This window comes from Natrix helvetica, assembly GCF_964273705.1.
Source record: "Natrix helvetica genome assembly, chromosome: Z".
Lineage (NCBI taxonomy): Eukaryota > Metazoa > Chordata > Lepidosauria > Squamata > Natricidae > Natrix > Natrix helvetica.
Genome location: NC_138554.1, coordinates 76802496 through 76817435, shown reverse-complemented (window position 1 = coordinate 76817435; position 14940 = coordinate 76802496). Strand labels below are relative to the sequence as shown.

The 14940-nt window shown below is 39.5% G+C and overlaps 1 protein-coding gene across 1 annotated transcript in view; it reads left to right on the top strand.

Moving 5' to 3' along the window:
* The window catches only part of FKBP9 (FKBP prolyl isomerase 9), a 33591-nt gene extending 18926 nt beyond the window's left edge, over positions 1-14665 (top strand). The window contains exons 6-10 of the mRNA XM_081971282.1: positions 4692-4837; positions 5826-6012; positions 9241-9386; positions 10305-10468; positions 12659-14665. Of these exons, the coding sequence (XP_081827408.1) occupies positions 4692-4837; positions 5826-6012; positions 9241-9386; positions 10305-10468; positions 12659-12838 (823 nt within the window). The 3' untranslated portion in view covers positions 12839-14665. The remainder of the gene's footprint in view (positions 1-4691; positions 4838-5825; positions 6013-9240; positions 9387-10304; positions 10469-12658) is intronic.
* Positions 14666-14940: the final 275 nt, after the last annotated feature.

Genomic DNA, 14940 nt, shown 5'->3' with positions numbered 1-14940 from the left:
TTGTCTCGTACCTTTCTTTATTTCAATAGAATCTGTCAATTCTCCATTTACCATTATCTTTGCGGTTTGTTTGTGATATACCATTTGTATAGTTTGGATAAATTTCTTACCAAAATTCATCTGTTCCAATTGTAAAAACATGAATTGCCAATTCACATTGTCAAAAGCATTCTGTGCGTCAAGAAACATCAAAGCCATTTGTTTTTCAGGATGGGCCTCGTAATATTCCAAAGTGTTCAAAATCATTCTCATATTATCTTTAATTTGTCTCTTTGGTAAAAAACCATTTTGATCAGAGTGGATGAAGCTATTTAAATATTTCTTGAGTCTGTCTGCTAATATAGATGCGAATAACTTGTAATCTGAATTTAATAAAGATATTGGTTTATAATTCTTGGTTTGCGTTAGATCTGTCTCCTCTTTGGGTAGCAATGCAATATATGCTTATGTCCATGATTTAGGTATTCTGCTCTCTGATATCACTTCATTTATAACTTCTAACAGAGGGAAAGACAAGATTTCTTCGAATGTTTTGTAGAATTCCACCGGAAATCCATCTGGACCTGGGGCTTTTCCATTATTTTGTTTTTTGAGTGCTTCCGTTAGCTCCATCATTGTTATTTTACTTTCCAGCATTATTCTAGTTTCATCTGGTATCTGGGGAAGATTAGCATCCTGTAAATATTTTTTAACTCCCCCCTCTTCCATTTTCTCTTGTTGATACAGCTTAGCATAGTAGTCTTGTATAATTTTCTTTTTCTCCGCATTTCCATAATGAATTTGTCCTTGCTCGTTTCTTAGTTGGAGTATTTTCTTTTCCTCTCTCTCTTTTTTAAATTTATATGCCAACCATCTGCCTGGTTTATTTGCGTTTTCAAAGTAATTCTGTTTAGTGCCTCTAATTTTTTGTTCCAGTTCTTCCTTTTCCAGTAGATCTATTTTATGTTTGATTGTATCCATTTTTATTTTAACATCTTTTTTTGTGGCAATCTCTGTAACACTTTTTCAAGTTTTTTATAGTCATTGTCTAGAGCTTTATGCGTTTGTCTTTTCTTTAGGTTTCTCTTCCTTGTGTAGTCTATTATCAGGCCTCTAGTAACAGCCTTCATTGTATCCCAAAGGTTCTGCATTGATGTGTCTTCTTTTCTATTTTCTTTAAAGAAGAAAGCCAATTCTTTTTCCATTTTCTGTGTAAAGTCTTTTTCTTTCAGTATGGTATTATTTAATGTCCATCTAGATCTTATCCTTTGGCCTTTCCATTTAATCGTGATTGGATTATGATCCGCCCACCTGTTCTTGTGCTGTTGTGATCACTACCTCAGTGCTATCTTTTAATCCATCCCATTCCAGCCACTTATAGGATTTCCCAGTGTTTTCCATCTCAGTTATCTGTCAAAATATGTCTCTTGCCTTGCCATGGCACTTCCTTTGCTTGATCTTGTTCCCACATCTGCAGTTACCTCAGGCATTCTCTCATTAGCAGTGGCGTAGCGTGGGTTGTCAGCACCCGGGGCAAGGCAAGTAATTTGCGCCCCCTAAAGCGAGGGCGGCCCGACTGCAGCTGCCCCTGGGTCGGCATCAGTCAAGTGAGGCTCTCCATGCTGGCCTCCTGCCTTCCTCCCGAGGAGGAGCTCGAAGGGCAGCGGGAAAAGGCTCGACTGAAGGGAAGCAGGTGCCGCGGGGGTGGGAGGCGCACCGGGGGCTTCGGGAAGGCGCCGGCTTCCCGGGGCGCTCCAGGCGGAGCGGGAGGATGCGGTGGCGTTGCAGCGGCGGGCAGACGGAGCGCAGCGCAGCGCCGCTCTCCTTCGGCTCCGCCTGGAGCACCCCGGGAAGCCGGCGCCTTCCCGAAGCCCCCGGTGCGCCTCCCACCCCTGCGGCACCTGCTTCCCTTCAGTCGAGCCTTTTCCCGCTGCCCTTCGAGCTCCTCCTCGGGAGGAAAGAGACGGCCACAGTCCGGCAAAGGGCGGCGCAGGGCGAGTCAGGGCGCCCCCCCAGATGTTGCGCCCGGTGCGGCCGGCCCCCCCTGCACCCCCCACGCTACGCCACTGCTCATTAGTAATCTTTGAACTGATGTACTGCTGGATGCCATGAGTTTCTTTCATGATAGTGGCTTTGACACTCACCAAACCCTGACTGGCCTCTTTCCATCTGATGTACTGTTTCTAGGTATTGGGGACCTGTGTACATTTTTGGTCTCCACACTGGCAACTTCCTTGTCCTTTTTGGCCAATTTATTATTCCTGCAAATTGTCTGATGACTGGCAGGGCATTCATGTTGATAGTATGGATTTTATTCATCCCATTGAGCTGGCTCTTCAGTACTTGTCTGATCCTTCGCTAATATTTGCATGTTGATGTCTTCCTTGCCTCCTCATGGTTCCTATATAACTGTGGGATACTAAAGTACTTGAAACTGGTCTGTATGTCTATTATATGACCTGCTGGTATTTCCTCTCCATCCTAGCTATCTCTCTTGATTACCATCCAGCTATAGTCCCAATTACTCTGAATGCTATCCCAATGTCTTCACTCTAGGTCCATGTCTGGTGGATCAGCAAGTTGATCTCTTGTTCATTCTTTGCATATAGCCTGATATCATTCATGTAGAGAAGGTGGCTAATGGTAGTTCCATTTTTGAACGTGTATCCATATTCAGTCTTCATGATATCTATCTCTTTCTCTCTCTCTCTCTCTCCCTCCCTCCCTCCCCCCTCTCTCACACACACACCAGGGGAGACAGCATTGTCCAAAGTTGTTTCTATGATCATGTGGCCAACATGACTATACATCATGAAGCATGGAATGCTGTCACATTCCCACCAAGGTGGTACCTCTTTATCTACTCACATTTACATGCTGGGCAAGTAACAAGACTTCACTCCTGGCATTTGGGTCTTGAATCCAGGCTGTTAGTTTTTCAACTGATAACCTCAGCATCTTTAACCGCTGAGATTCTGCACCCACATTCCTATTATACTTCTCCTGATATACCAACTCTCACTTCCTTATGAGCAGAATTGCTCTCTTGTACACAGCTATTTTCTCTTGCAATTTCTTTTTTTCCTATCAAAGACAACTAACTTTAGTTCTCTGGTCCTTGTTCCTTCAAAAAATCTGTACCAAACTTTTTGCAAATCAGTCTGATTCCCAGCCAACCTTATGGCAGATGTGCATATAAACATGTACATTTACATTCCTAACTAATACATATGTAATACCACTACAAACATTCTTTAAATATGTATACACTGGTGTTAAACAACACATACTTGTGAGAATTAATTATTCTATATTCTAAAATAAACATCTTGCTACTAGCTCTGTCAATGATCTATACACTAGTCAGATAGAAACCAAATTTTCCACTCAAAAGAAGGGGGCATCTAATCCATTGTGTGTGGGCAAAAGATAAAAATTGAATCTTGATTTCACTATAAATAGAGCTTACATTTCATATTCAGCAATTACTGAAATTCTTTTTTAATGGCTTTCTAGCTTTTTACAGGAGACATTTCAGAAAACTTGGAAGTCTTTCTTTTAATAGGTAGTCCTCGACTGACAACCATTCGTTTAGTGACTATTTGAAGTTACAACAGCACAGAGAAAAAAGTTACATACAATTAGTCCTCGCAATTATGACCTGTCAGTCTCTGCTTCGCTATTTGCTTTTGGCTGCCATTGAAATGGGGAGGGGGGCTTGGTATTTGGGAGGGGAAGTTTTAGTACAGGAGAGATTGTAAAAAGGGAGTTTTGTTCTCACCGTCTACTGCGCATGCTGGAGACTGGTGCTTGGTGTTGGTCAAGGTCAACCGTCCTGCATACCAACCTGATGCTCCTTGAAGATGAACTATGATTTCGCGCGCTTTTGCCTCAGATCTTGCTTTGCTTAGCTGCTATCTTTTCATAACCAGTAAAAGTACTCTGAATTCTGCAAAATAGAGTTAAGTGGTTTCTTTCTTGGTTGCTGAGGGAGTCCGGCTTGACATGACCATTGTAGCATCCCCAAATTTGGCCACAAGGCAACTAACATGTATTTTTAATAGTTGCAGCATCCTGGGGTCTTATGATTTGTTTCCTTCTCAGCTAGCTTTCCAAAAGCAAAGTCATTGGGGAAGCTAAATTTGCTTAACAATGATATGATTCACATAACAGCCACAATAATATGCTTAATAACTGTGGCAAAAAGATCCTAAAGGGTAATAATGTACACTTAAGGCTTTGAAAATCAAGAATTTTTTAGTTTGCTGTATTGTGGCCATAACCCATCACTATTCAATAAGCTCCTGGCTGAGGTTATTCTAGTAAAATTGTTTTAAAAGCAAATGCTCCATTAGTTGAATACGATTTTCTAGGTTAACAGATGAGATGATGGTATTGTGTAAATGAAATGAATCTTTCTCTCTCCAGTAATATATATACATTAAATTGTATATTGTGAATGCCCCAACACTGGAAGTCTTTAAGAAGATATTGGATAGCCATTTGTCTGGAACGGTATAGGGTTTCCTGCCTAGGCAGGGGGTTGGACTAGAAGACCTCCAAGGTCCCTTCCAACTCTACTATTGTATTGTATTGTATTGTATTGTATATAGATTACATCTACATTTTGTCTATATTTGCCGTCATACTCAGTAAATTGTAAATCTGGTACAATTGATGGTAACTGCAGTAAAACAAAGTGTCTTCTATAGTTACTCACGAAATCGAACCTATGACACCTACATTGGCAAAGGTTATGTGATTGCTGGGATAGATGAAGGTTTGCTTGGAGCATGTGTTGGAGAGAAAAGAAGAATAATAATACCACCTCATGTTGGGTATGGAGAAGAGGGAAGAGGTGAGTATAAGTTTTATTTCAGGTACTTTATTAAATACTAATGTCCTGTAGCTCAGTTACCATTTTAATATATTGAGTATATATGTATAGTATATATATTAAGCATGTGAATAATACCAGATTTGACGATATGGTACTTTAAAATGAAAGCATTTTCCACGGTCAAGAGGGATAAAGTCAGTGCACCTGATTCCTGCACCCCATGTGAGAATTGTACCAAATTTATAGTGAATTCTGCTAATACCAATGGTAGAATTAGAATCATATAAGCGAATCATGGCTTATTTGATGATATTTGCTTGAGAACATTTTCTTCTATAACTTCTCAGAAATAGATTTGTGATTGAAAGAATTAGTAACACAATTTGTTTTCATAAGAGTGACAGATACCACAGTTACTGAGCTTCCTAGGCAAATCGTTTATTTTTAGATTTTGCAGATACTTACAATAATTCTACCTTTGGAGATAGTGGATACCTTCAAGTTATCTGGAAACAATCCAGATAAGTTATTAAGCTTTGTCACTTAACATTAGCTGGACACAAAAGGCGCTTTTTTACATATTTGGAATGAATGTATAAAATCATTATATTAATATAAAAGATCCTATATTAGACATGCAAAAGATGTGATGTTGTTTTTCTAAATTGGGAAGAACACAAGAGGGAAGACACGTTGGGATCTTAAGGCTAATCCAGTCATTGGTATTAAAAGTATTGGTATGCAAAGTGGCTTCCAAAATGGGCAACAGTAGTAATCTCCCCAAATACCATAGTTCTGAAAGAATATAGATTTATGCTGTTGGAAAGGACAAAATGTCATAAACATTAGCATAATTTAGGATAATCTTTGTAGATGCTTTTGACTACATCTTCTTTATTTTCACAGCATCGATTTTCAGTAGATGATTTTGTTGTTTACAAGGTGTAAATTCAGTATGAGAAGAAAGGTGAACAGCCTATTACTGTGTGATTGCTTATTATTGTAGGAAACATTCCAGGATCTGCTGTGTTGGTATTTGAAGTTCATGTGATAGATTTTCACAATCCTTCAGATTCAGTTGCTGTTACAACCTATTACAAACCTACTAACTGTTCAGTGCTAAGCAAGAAAGGTGATTACTTGAAGTATCATTACAATGCTTCTCTCCTAGATGGCACTTTATTAGATTCAACGTAAGTATATCATCTGGCCAGAAGTAATTTTGCAAACATTACAATTAAAAAAAAATAGATGTGTTTCCTTTTTTTTTTGTTAGCTGTTTGAATTTTTTAATGTAACTGAAAGAAGTATGGGATATCTTACATGCAATCAGAAGGTCTATAAATTATGAAAATAAACAATGGAAGTTATTTTTCTGTCTCCATGCCCTCATTTATTAAACAAATAAATAAATGTTCTGCTTTTATTGGTTTTACAAATAACTCAATATGACAGACATATCCAACAACCTCCCTCTTATTTTCCTCACAACAACAATCATTGATGAATTGGGCTAAAAGAGTGACTGGTCCAAGGTTCCTCGGTTGGTTTTCATGACTAAGGCAGGACTAGAACTTATGGTCAACTTTCTAGCCTGGCGCCTTAACGACTAATGATGCCAGTGGTATCATGGTGCCTTCATATTTTTGTTTCATATCAGCTACTTTCCCTATTCACACACACACATACGTACGTATGTATGTATGGAACAGAACATTCTTTATTGATGAAGAGTGATTAGATGCACAAGAAACTTGTCTCCGGTGCTCTCAGTATACATACAAACAACAAAGTGATAAATCATAAGATACAAATGACAAAGTGATAAATCATAAGATATCAATAGGAGAAAGTAATAAGAAAGATGAGACAGATAATAGCAATATAGTTATACTGCATGTTTAGGTATAAAACAGTGCTATGGGAATTATGTGTTAGCAGAGTGGTGCATGGGAGAAATTTGTGTCTAGTTGTTTGGGCATGCAATGGCCTATAGCGGCATCATAAGGGGAGGAGTTAAAACAGTTTATGTCCAGGATTGAGGGATATCTTTGTAGATATTTTCTCAGTATTTCTTCTGACCTGTGCAATGTACAGATCCTCCATGGAAGGTAGGCTGGTTCAGTAGTTTTTTCTCAAGACCTAATTATCTGCAACTGTCCTGTTTGATTGCTGTGCCAAATCAGAGAGTTATAGAAATACAAATGACAGACTCAGTAATTCCTCTATATAACTGAATCAGCAGCTCCTTGGGTAGTCCGAGCTTTCTGATTTGTCACAGGAAATGGTGCCTTTTTAATAATAGTTCTAAAGTTAGATGTCCATGTTTAAAATTAGATGTCCATTTCAAGTCCTGGGAGACTATAGAACCCAGATACTTGAAGTCTCTACTGTTCATACTCTGTTGCTTAATGTTATAAGAGAGAGGTCCCCAATCTTTGTGGCCTGGCTGATGGGGAGAGAGGAATCAGGCCATGTGAGTGGTGGCCCAGAGCGTATGCATGTTTAACTCCACTCATGCAAGAGAGAAGATTTTGCAGCATGGTCTTGGCCAATGTTCCCTCTAAGGTGCGCGGCTGCGCACATGGCAAGAAAACACCGCGCAACAGTTTGCAACTGCCACACAGTGATTTCTACTATCACAGGCTCCGGAAGCTGGGGAGGTCCTTTGCAGGCGACTAGAACTGGCCGCTCGCAAAGGACCTCCCCGGACTTGTTTTGATGAGCGTGTGGCGACTGACGGTAGCTCAAACTATTGTCAGTCGCCCTGTGTTCAGCAAAGCAAGCCTGGGGAGGTCCTTTGTGGGCAGCCAGTCCTAGCTGCTTGCACCTGGCGCTGTGGCTGAAGTCAACCCCCAAAGCCCCTGCCATCACTAGAATAACTGCTGCTGCCACCTCCTCCTCCTCCTCCAACAGCACCACCACATTTGCTGCCTGACGTGGCTGAGGTGAAGCTGCCAAAGCTCCCGCTGGCGCCCCTGCCCGTGGCAGCGGCGCCTCCCCCTCCACTTGGAGCACCTGAGCTGGGCCCCGCGTTACCCCTGCTCCCTCCTCCTCCGCCGTGCTTTTGAGGAGCCATGAGGCCGCGGAAGCCAGTAGGAAAAAAGGCCTCATAGCTTCTCAAAAGCACGGTGGAGGAGGCGGCGGCAGGGGTAACACGGGGCCCAGCTCAGGTGCTCTGAGCGGAGGGGGAGGCACCGGCGCCGTTGCCACGGGCGGAGGCGCCAGCGGGAGCTTTGGCAGCTTCACCTCAGCCACAGCGCCGGGCAGCAAATGTGGTGGTGCTGTTGGAGGAGGAGGAGGCGGCAGCAGTTATTCTAGTGGCAGCGGGGGCTTTGGGGGTTTATTTCAGCCACAGCACCGGGCAGCAAATGTGGTGGTACTGTTGGAGGAGGAGGAGGAGGCTGCAGTTATTCTGGTGGCGGCGGGGGCTGGTCGGCATCTTCAGCAGCAGCCCTGCCCTCGGTGAAAAAATCCAAAGATGGAGCAGATCCACGCAGATGATGTCGCTGCAACATGACTGGAGGAGGAATTCTGGGAGTTGAAGTCCACAAGTCTTAAAGCTGTCAGGTTTGAAGACCCCTGGGTTTTTTTTCTAAAGGGTTAGGGGTGCAAGGATCTTGTAACTTGACAGCTTTAAGACTTGCACACTTCAATGTCAGAGTTCCCGAGCCAACATTTTGGTTGCTAAGCAGGAGCGTTGTTAAGTGATACTGATATTATATAACAATTAATTAAGCGGGTACCTTGAATAAACATAACTGAGTTTCAAATAATCAATAATCAATACTGATTTAGTTGTTTTCTTAGGTGACATCTGTGAAAAAAATTCAGGTGCTCAGGCATGAAAACGTGCTGCTCAAACACTATACTTTTCTGCTCACACTGAAAAAAAATTAGAGGGAACATTGGTCTTGGCTCCTTCAGGCTTCTCCATGCCAAAAGCTTTTACAAAGGGATGGAAGGCCTGAAGAAGCACGAGATTGCTCCCCCAAAACCTTTCGTCCATTTGCAAAAGCTTTTGGCATGGAGAAGAAAAGCCATTGGGTACACGGTCTTCAGACACATTGAGACTGCCCGACGCTCCAAAAGCGGATTGAGAGTCCTAGGCAGACAACCTCAGTGAGTTAGTGAAGCTGAGCACTCAGCCTCTGCTCTAACTGCACTGCTTTTGCAGCATCGGGAGCAAGTGACTTGGCAGCCCAGCTGACAGGGAAGAGGGGAACTGGGCTGCACAAGGGTGGGCTAGCACATGTACATGTGCAGCTCCACTCATGCAATAGAGAAGCCTTTGGGGTGATGCTCGTGTGAGTTCGGTTGTGAATAAGCCATGGCCCATGTAAATAGGAGGAATAGAAAAAAATGCTAGAAACTGGAGGAGTTGCTTAGAATTTTTTGTGAATTACATTTTTCTTTTTCAGGGTTAGCCTTGGAAAAACATATAATATAGTTCTAGGTTCTGGACAAGTTGTATTGGGAATGGATATAGGTCTCCAAGAGATGTGTGTGGGAGAAAAAAGAACAGTTGTTATTCCCCCTCACTTTGGTTATGGAGAAGCCGGAATTAGTAAGTATATAAGTTTCAAAGATCTTTAAATACTCAAGTATACTGAAGGAAAGAAATTAATGTGAGCTGACCCAAATTTCTTCAGAATTCACCTGCAGTGGTGCACATTCACTTCTGTATGTACTTTGTTAAATTATACTTAAAGATCTATAGGTAGTTTCAATATGATTCATATCCTTGTTCCTATCTTCTGCTTTCAGTGGAATAAATTGAAATGAATGGATGATATAACAATTATTTGGAACTGTTATTTGGAATTTTGAAGCTCACTCATTAAATAAGACTTGAGCTTCAATTTAACTTAAAAATTAGCATAGAAATATATTGTCCACCTGTAGAATTGTCTTATGCATTTTATGTGATGAATCTCTTAGAATGTTGAGCTATATAGTCTGCTGTCATAAAGCAATGAGATAAGCAATGTCTGAACAAATGACTGCATTAAAACTTAAGGCTAAAATAATCATATAATTTAGTGTCTTCTAGAAAGAAAATAATAATAATGTGCATTATTGACCCAATAGATGTAATTTTTGCGTCCTGTCATTCTTTGCTGAAATGATATCTATAGTACAACTTGCTTATTCTGCTAGGGGTGAATTTTTATCCCCCACTCCCAGCCCTCTACATTAGGGATAGCATCACCCATATCATTATCCCTGATCATTTCACTCTCATGAAGCCTTTGGCAAAATTATTTTTCATGTTCATTATCTATGAAATCCTCAAAATGGATCATTTTCAGATCTGCTTCCCAATGACATCATTGAATTTCTCGTCATGCCCTTGGCAGGAATGTTTTAAAAATGTAACCTGGCTTAGCTGGAAAATTGCCTGCTTACACTGAAAATATAGAATAAAGCAAAACATTCCCAAAAACAAATATTAAGATTTGATTTTTGTCATTTAATGTTGCAGAAGGAGAAGTTCCTGGAAGTGCTGTATTACTGTTTGATATTGAGCTGCTTGATTTAGTATCTGGCTTACCAGAAGGCTATATGTTTGTGTGGCATGATGACGTATCACCAAACCTCTTTGAAGAAATAGACAAGGATAACAATGGAGATATTCTTCTAGAAGAAGTAAGAAGCTATTTTGGGGGAGGAGGGATACACAAAATCTGATTTATAAGGATTTTCTTTGATGGATAGTAACAAATTGTTAGGTATACTAAGTTCTATACAGATTCTTTAATTTACTTCTCAAATTGCAATATAAATTTTATTTTTTATAGTATTAGCACAGTATAATATATAATTATAATACTGTGTATTATTTGTCCCTAGAGATGATAAATGAATTTGCATGACTTCCTTTTCATCTTGTGTTATGGCTAGGCAAAAATAAATTATTAAATTTAATAATTAATTTTTAATTGATAAATTGCATAAAATGGCAGAATCATACATTTTTATATAATATTAAAACATTTTATTTGGAATGTTAAAAAAAACCTTATTAGTTAAGGGGTGAGATGAGTTTGCTTACTTTTGTATTAGTTCTGAAATCTGGGTTTCATTTGTGAGGCAATTATTTTCACTTCCCATTCCAATTTATTTTTTTGATTGTTTTTTCTCCAAAGTTGTAATTTGTGAAAACTCTGATTCATACAATTAGAAAGAAAATTAATATTTCCTTGACTTTTTAAATTAATCCTTTGAAGTAGCCTGGCATACTATCTATACTATAAAAGAAAAGACAAACAGGGTAGTGATTTGCTTCAGTGTCAATTTTGCAATGATATGAGAAATCTGATCAGTAGTTATTGCCATTCTTCCATATTGTGAGAACCGTATTTTTTTGTCTATAAGACACACTCCATCCCCCCAAAAAGTGGGTGGAAATGTCTGTCATCTTATAATGTTGCTGAAGACCCAACCACCCGCCAGCCCCCAGCCTTTGCCTCCCAGCAATTTGCCTCCTTGCAGCAACAGCAAGCAGCTTTGGTCAGCTTCAATGCAGCCTGATTTAGCACAAGCAGCTGATTGGCGGTTGAATCGGCCTCCCAGAATCCTGACAAACAGCTATTCCAGGCTGCAGGGATCACTGTTGTTGCCACCCATCACTGCCGTCGCCCATCGCCGCATCTGTGCACCCAATTTTTGGCCTCCAGGTGTCCCATTTTCAGTCTATTCCAAGCGGTGGGGATCACTGCCGACACAGCCCCCTATCGCCACCTGAAATGTGCTGAAAATGGGCCACACAGAGGCCGAAAATGGGACGCGCGTAAGCCAAAAATGGGGCATGCCGAGGCTGAAAATGGGGCTCGCAGAGATAGCGATGGGTGGCGGTGATCCCAGCAGCCTGGAACAGCTGATCCGCAGTATTTTGGAAGGCCGGTCCAATCGCCAGTCAGCTGCTCCTGCTAAATCAGGCTGTGCTGAAGCTGACCAGGTTGTTTGCTGAAAGGAGGCAAATTGCTGGGAGGAAGAGGCAGATTTTTTTTTTCCTCCCCAAAAGCTAGGTGCGTCTTATGGCTCGGAGCGTCTTATAGTCTGAAAAATACGGTGATTATATTCATTCACCATAGTCAAGGAAAAAAACAGAAAGGATAATTTTTGTGCGTATACTTTGATAGAACACTATTTTTTATCTTATATCTATTTTTATAAGCGGCTTTTAGAATGTTGCCAGTTAACATCAAAAGTGGGAAAAAGAAGTAACATATCTTGCCATGGGTATGAAAAAAGGTTGAAGTGGAGCCTCATGAGCTTGTCTAGGATTGAGGGAAATTTTCTCATGTCAGCTTAAACATTTTAATATGCTAATGTAATGCCAACAAAACTGCTTCTGGAAGTAAGCAAATATGCCAGTTAGAAAGTTGCATGTAACTTTTGCAGTTAAATGACAGTCATTGTGAACATTCAGTACAATTGGAAAGGTCAAGCTTCTTTGCAAAGATGAGAAATCAGTCACAATGAATATGAGTCATGGAGTAAATAATTCATGAAGAGGACTTGAGTAAACTCAATTCTGTATAGTGTGGCACTGGACTATAAAAAGTCTCAAGACGTCGAACAAAAGCTTTTGCAACTTGGACCACTTTGATGACGCACATGCCCATCAAATAGAGGATTGTCATGCAGGCTCAATAATGATTAACTTATTTTAGTTTTAGATCAACATGGTGAACTCCAGATGTAAACCAGCATTATTACTATGTCTTAGTACTAAATGCAGAGGTATGGAAATGCATTGTGATATATGCAGCTTTAAATTACAATGCTGAAACTCATTTTATTTCCCATTCTTATTCATCATTTAAATTCTAGTTCAATAAATATATCCACGACCAAGTCAATTCTGGCAAAGGAAAGCTAGCCCCTGGTTACAATTCTGAAACAATTGTGAAAAATATGTTCAACAATCAGGACCGAAATGGAGATGGCAAGATTACTTCTGAAGAATTCAAACTGAAACACCAGGAGACACATAGACATGATGAACTGTAACTTAGTTGGATTTTATGAGTTGAACTGATGTTAGAAATAATCTGAAATCCCTATGCATAGTTAAAAAAAGCGATGTGGAAATGAATACATGTGTCTTGATGTTGATTAAGACCCAATAAGGTATAAAATTAAGATTTTTTTAAAATTAAGGCATTTATATTAAAAATGCACGATGCCTTAAAATGCATTTTAAAGATTTAAAAAAATATAATTCCACCATAGTGACATATTCAGCTTTTTTTCAGAGATGTGAATTTTCTGGAAAAAAGCAAACATTTTCAAATGCAAATTAATATGATTCACATTTGTTTATTTTTTTCAATATTTATATTTGGACTGCATGATTTGTGATGAAAAAAATGTCCTAAACTTGAACATTATTTTTTAAAAAACCCTATGTGATAAAATCTGACATCAGGTTATCTGAGTTAATGGGGCTTTATCACTTTCTTGTCTTAGTAGGTTTCTGCAAATGGTTTTTACTTGTTTAGGACATTTTCTACATTGTGATTTACCATAGGTGGTTATTAACACTTAACACTTACCATATTTTTGGAGTAAAAGACGCACCAAGGTTTTGAAGAGGCAAATAAAAAAAAAGGGTTTGCTCTGCAAACCTCCCAAAAATGGTCTGTTTTTTACGAAAACGGCCCCATTTTTTTTCAAAAAAAGAACATGAATAGGCTTTAGCAGGCTTGTATAGTGCTCCGGGGAGGAGGAGGGGGCAAAAACGTGCAAAAAATGGCCCTTTTTTTGCGAAAACAGGCCCATTTCTTTGTCACAAAAAGGTGACTAATAGCCTTTTGGAGGCTTATAGAGTGCTCCTGGGGGTTGGGGGACAAAATTGAGCAAAAATGGTCCATTCTTTGCTCATTTCTGCCCTCCCAAGCCCCCAGCAGCTCTTTGAAAGCCTCCTAAAAGCTATGTACGGCCATTTTGGCAAAGGGGGTGGGGTTTTGGGAGGCAAAAAAGGCTGTATTCAGTGTATAAGATGCACCCAGATTTTCAGCCCCTTTTTTGAGATAAAATAGTGCGTCTTATACATCGAAAAATATGGTAACTGCTTCATGACTATTACCAAATGCTTTGAAGGTTTTCTGTTTAGTTGTAGAAAAGAATTAGAACTCTTAAAGATTAAAGCTATGGTGTTAGCAGTTCTATTTTAACAAAAGCAATAATCACAAGATTTAAATAATGTGGAACAAAATGCTAGCAGAGAAATTAACAAAATTTTGCCAGTAAACTCAACAAAATCTGATGAATATAGTATGAACGTCAAGCTGCTTTTCCACAGCAAAGAAGAATGACCAATGGAATAAATGTTACATAAGTCATGCTTTTACTGTATGAAGCTGATGATCAATTGTTCAGCTTTGCATTGAATATTCAAAATGTGTTTTTGTCTTTTATATATTTTAAGAAAAAGAAATAAAAATGAATTGTAAGAATATGCATGAAGCTGTTGATTGCACCTGGGTAATTTAACATGGCCAGTCCATCTAACTCAAGTATTTTGAAGTGATTTTCAATCCACTCTCAAATACTGGCTTGGCCAATAAAATACATTGTCAAATAATAAACAAATTAGGACAGAAAGTTACTAAAGAAGGGAACGTAACGCCTCTACCATGACATTACTAGAAAATGTATATTTCCCGAGATAGTGGGACATGTAATTGTAGAAAGGGGTTATTTTACAGCACTCCTTTTTAGTTTTATAAGAAGTACAATTGTATGGGTTTTCTATGATATTAATACTAATACCACGTTCTGTCAAATGCAATGCATTCTAGTATTAAATAAAATGCTGACAAGTACATTGGACAAGATGCTTTATTTATGTATGAGTAAAGGTAAAGGTTCCCCTCAAACATATGTGCTAGTCATTCCTGACTCTAGAGGGTGGTGCTCATCTCAGTTTCAAAACTGAAGAGCCAGCACTGTCCAAAGACATCTCCCTGGTCATGACTAAACACCAAAGGTGCACAGAACGCTATTACCTTCCCACCAAAGGTGATTCCTACTTGCATTTTTACATACTTTTGAACTGCTAGGTTGGCAGAAGCTTGGACAAGTAACAGAAGATCACTCTGTTACGCGGC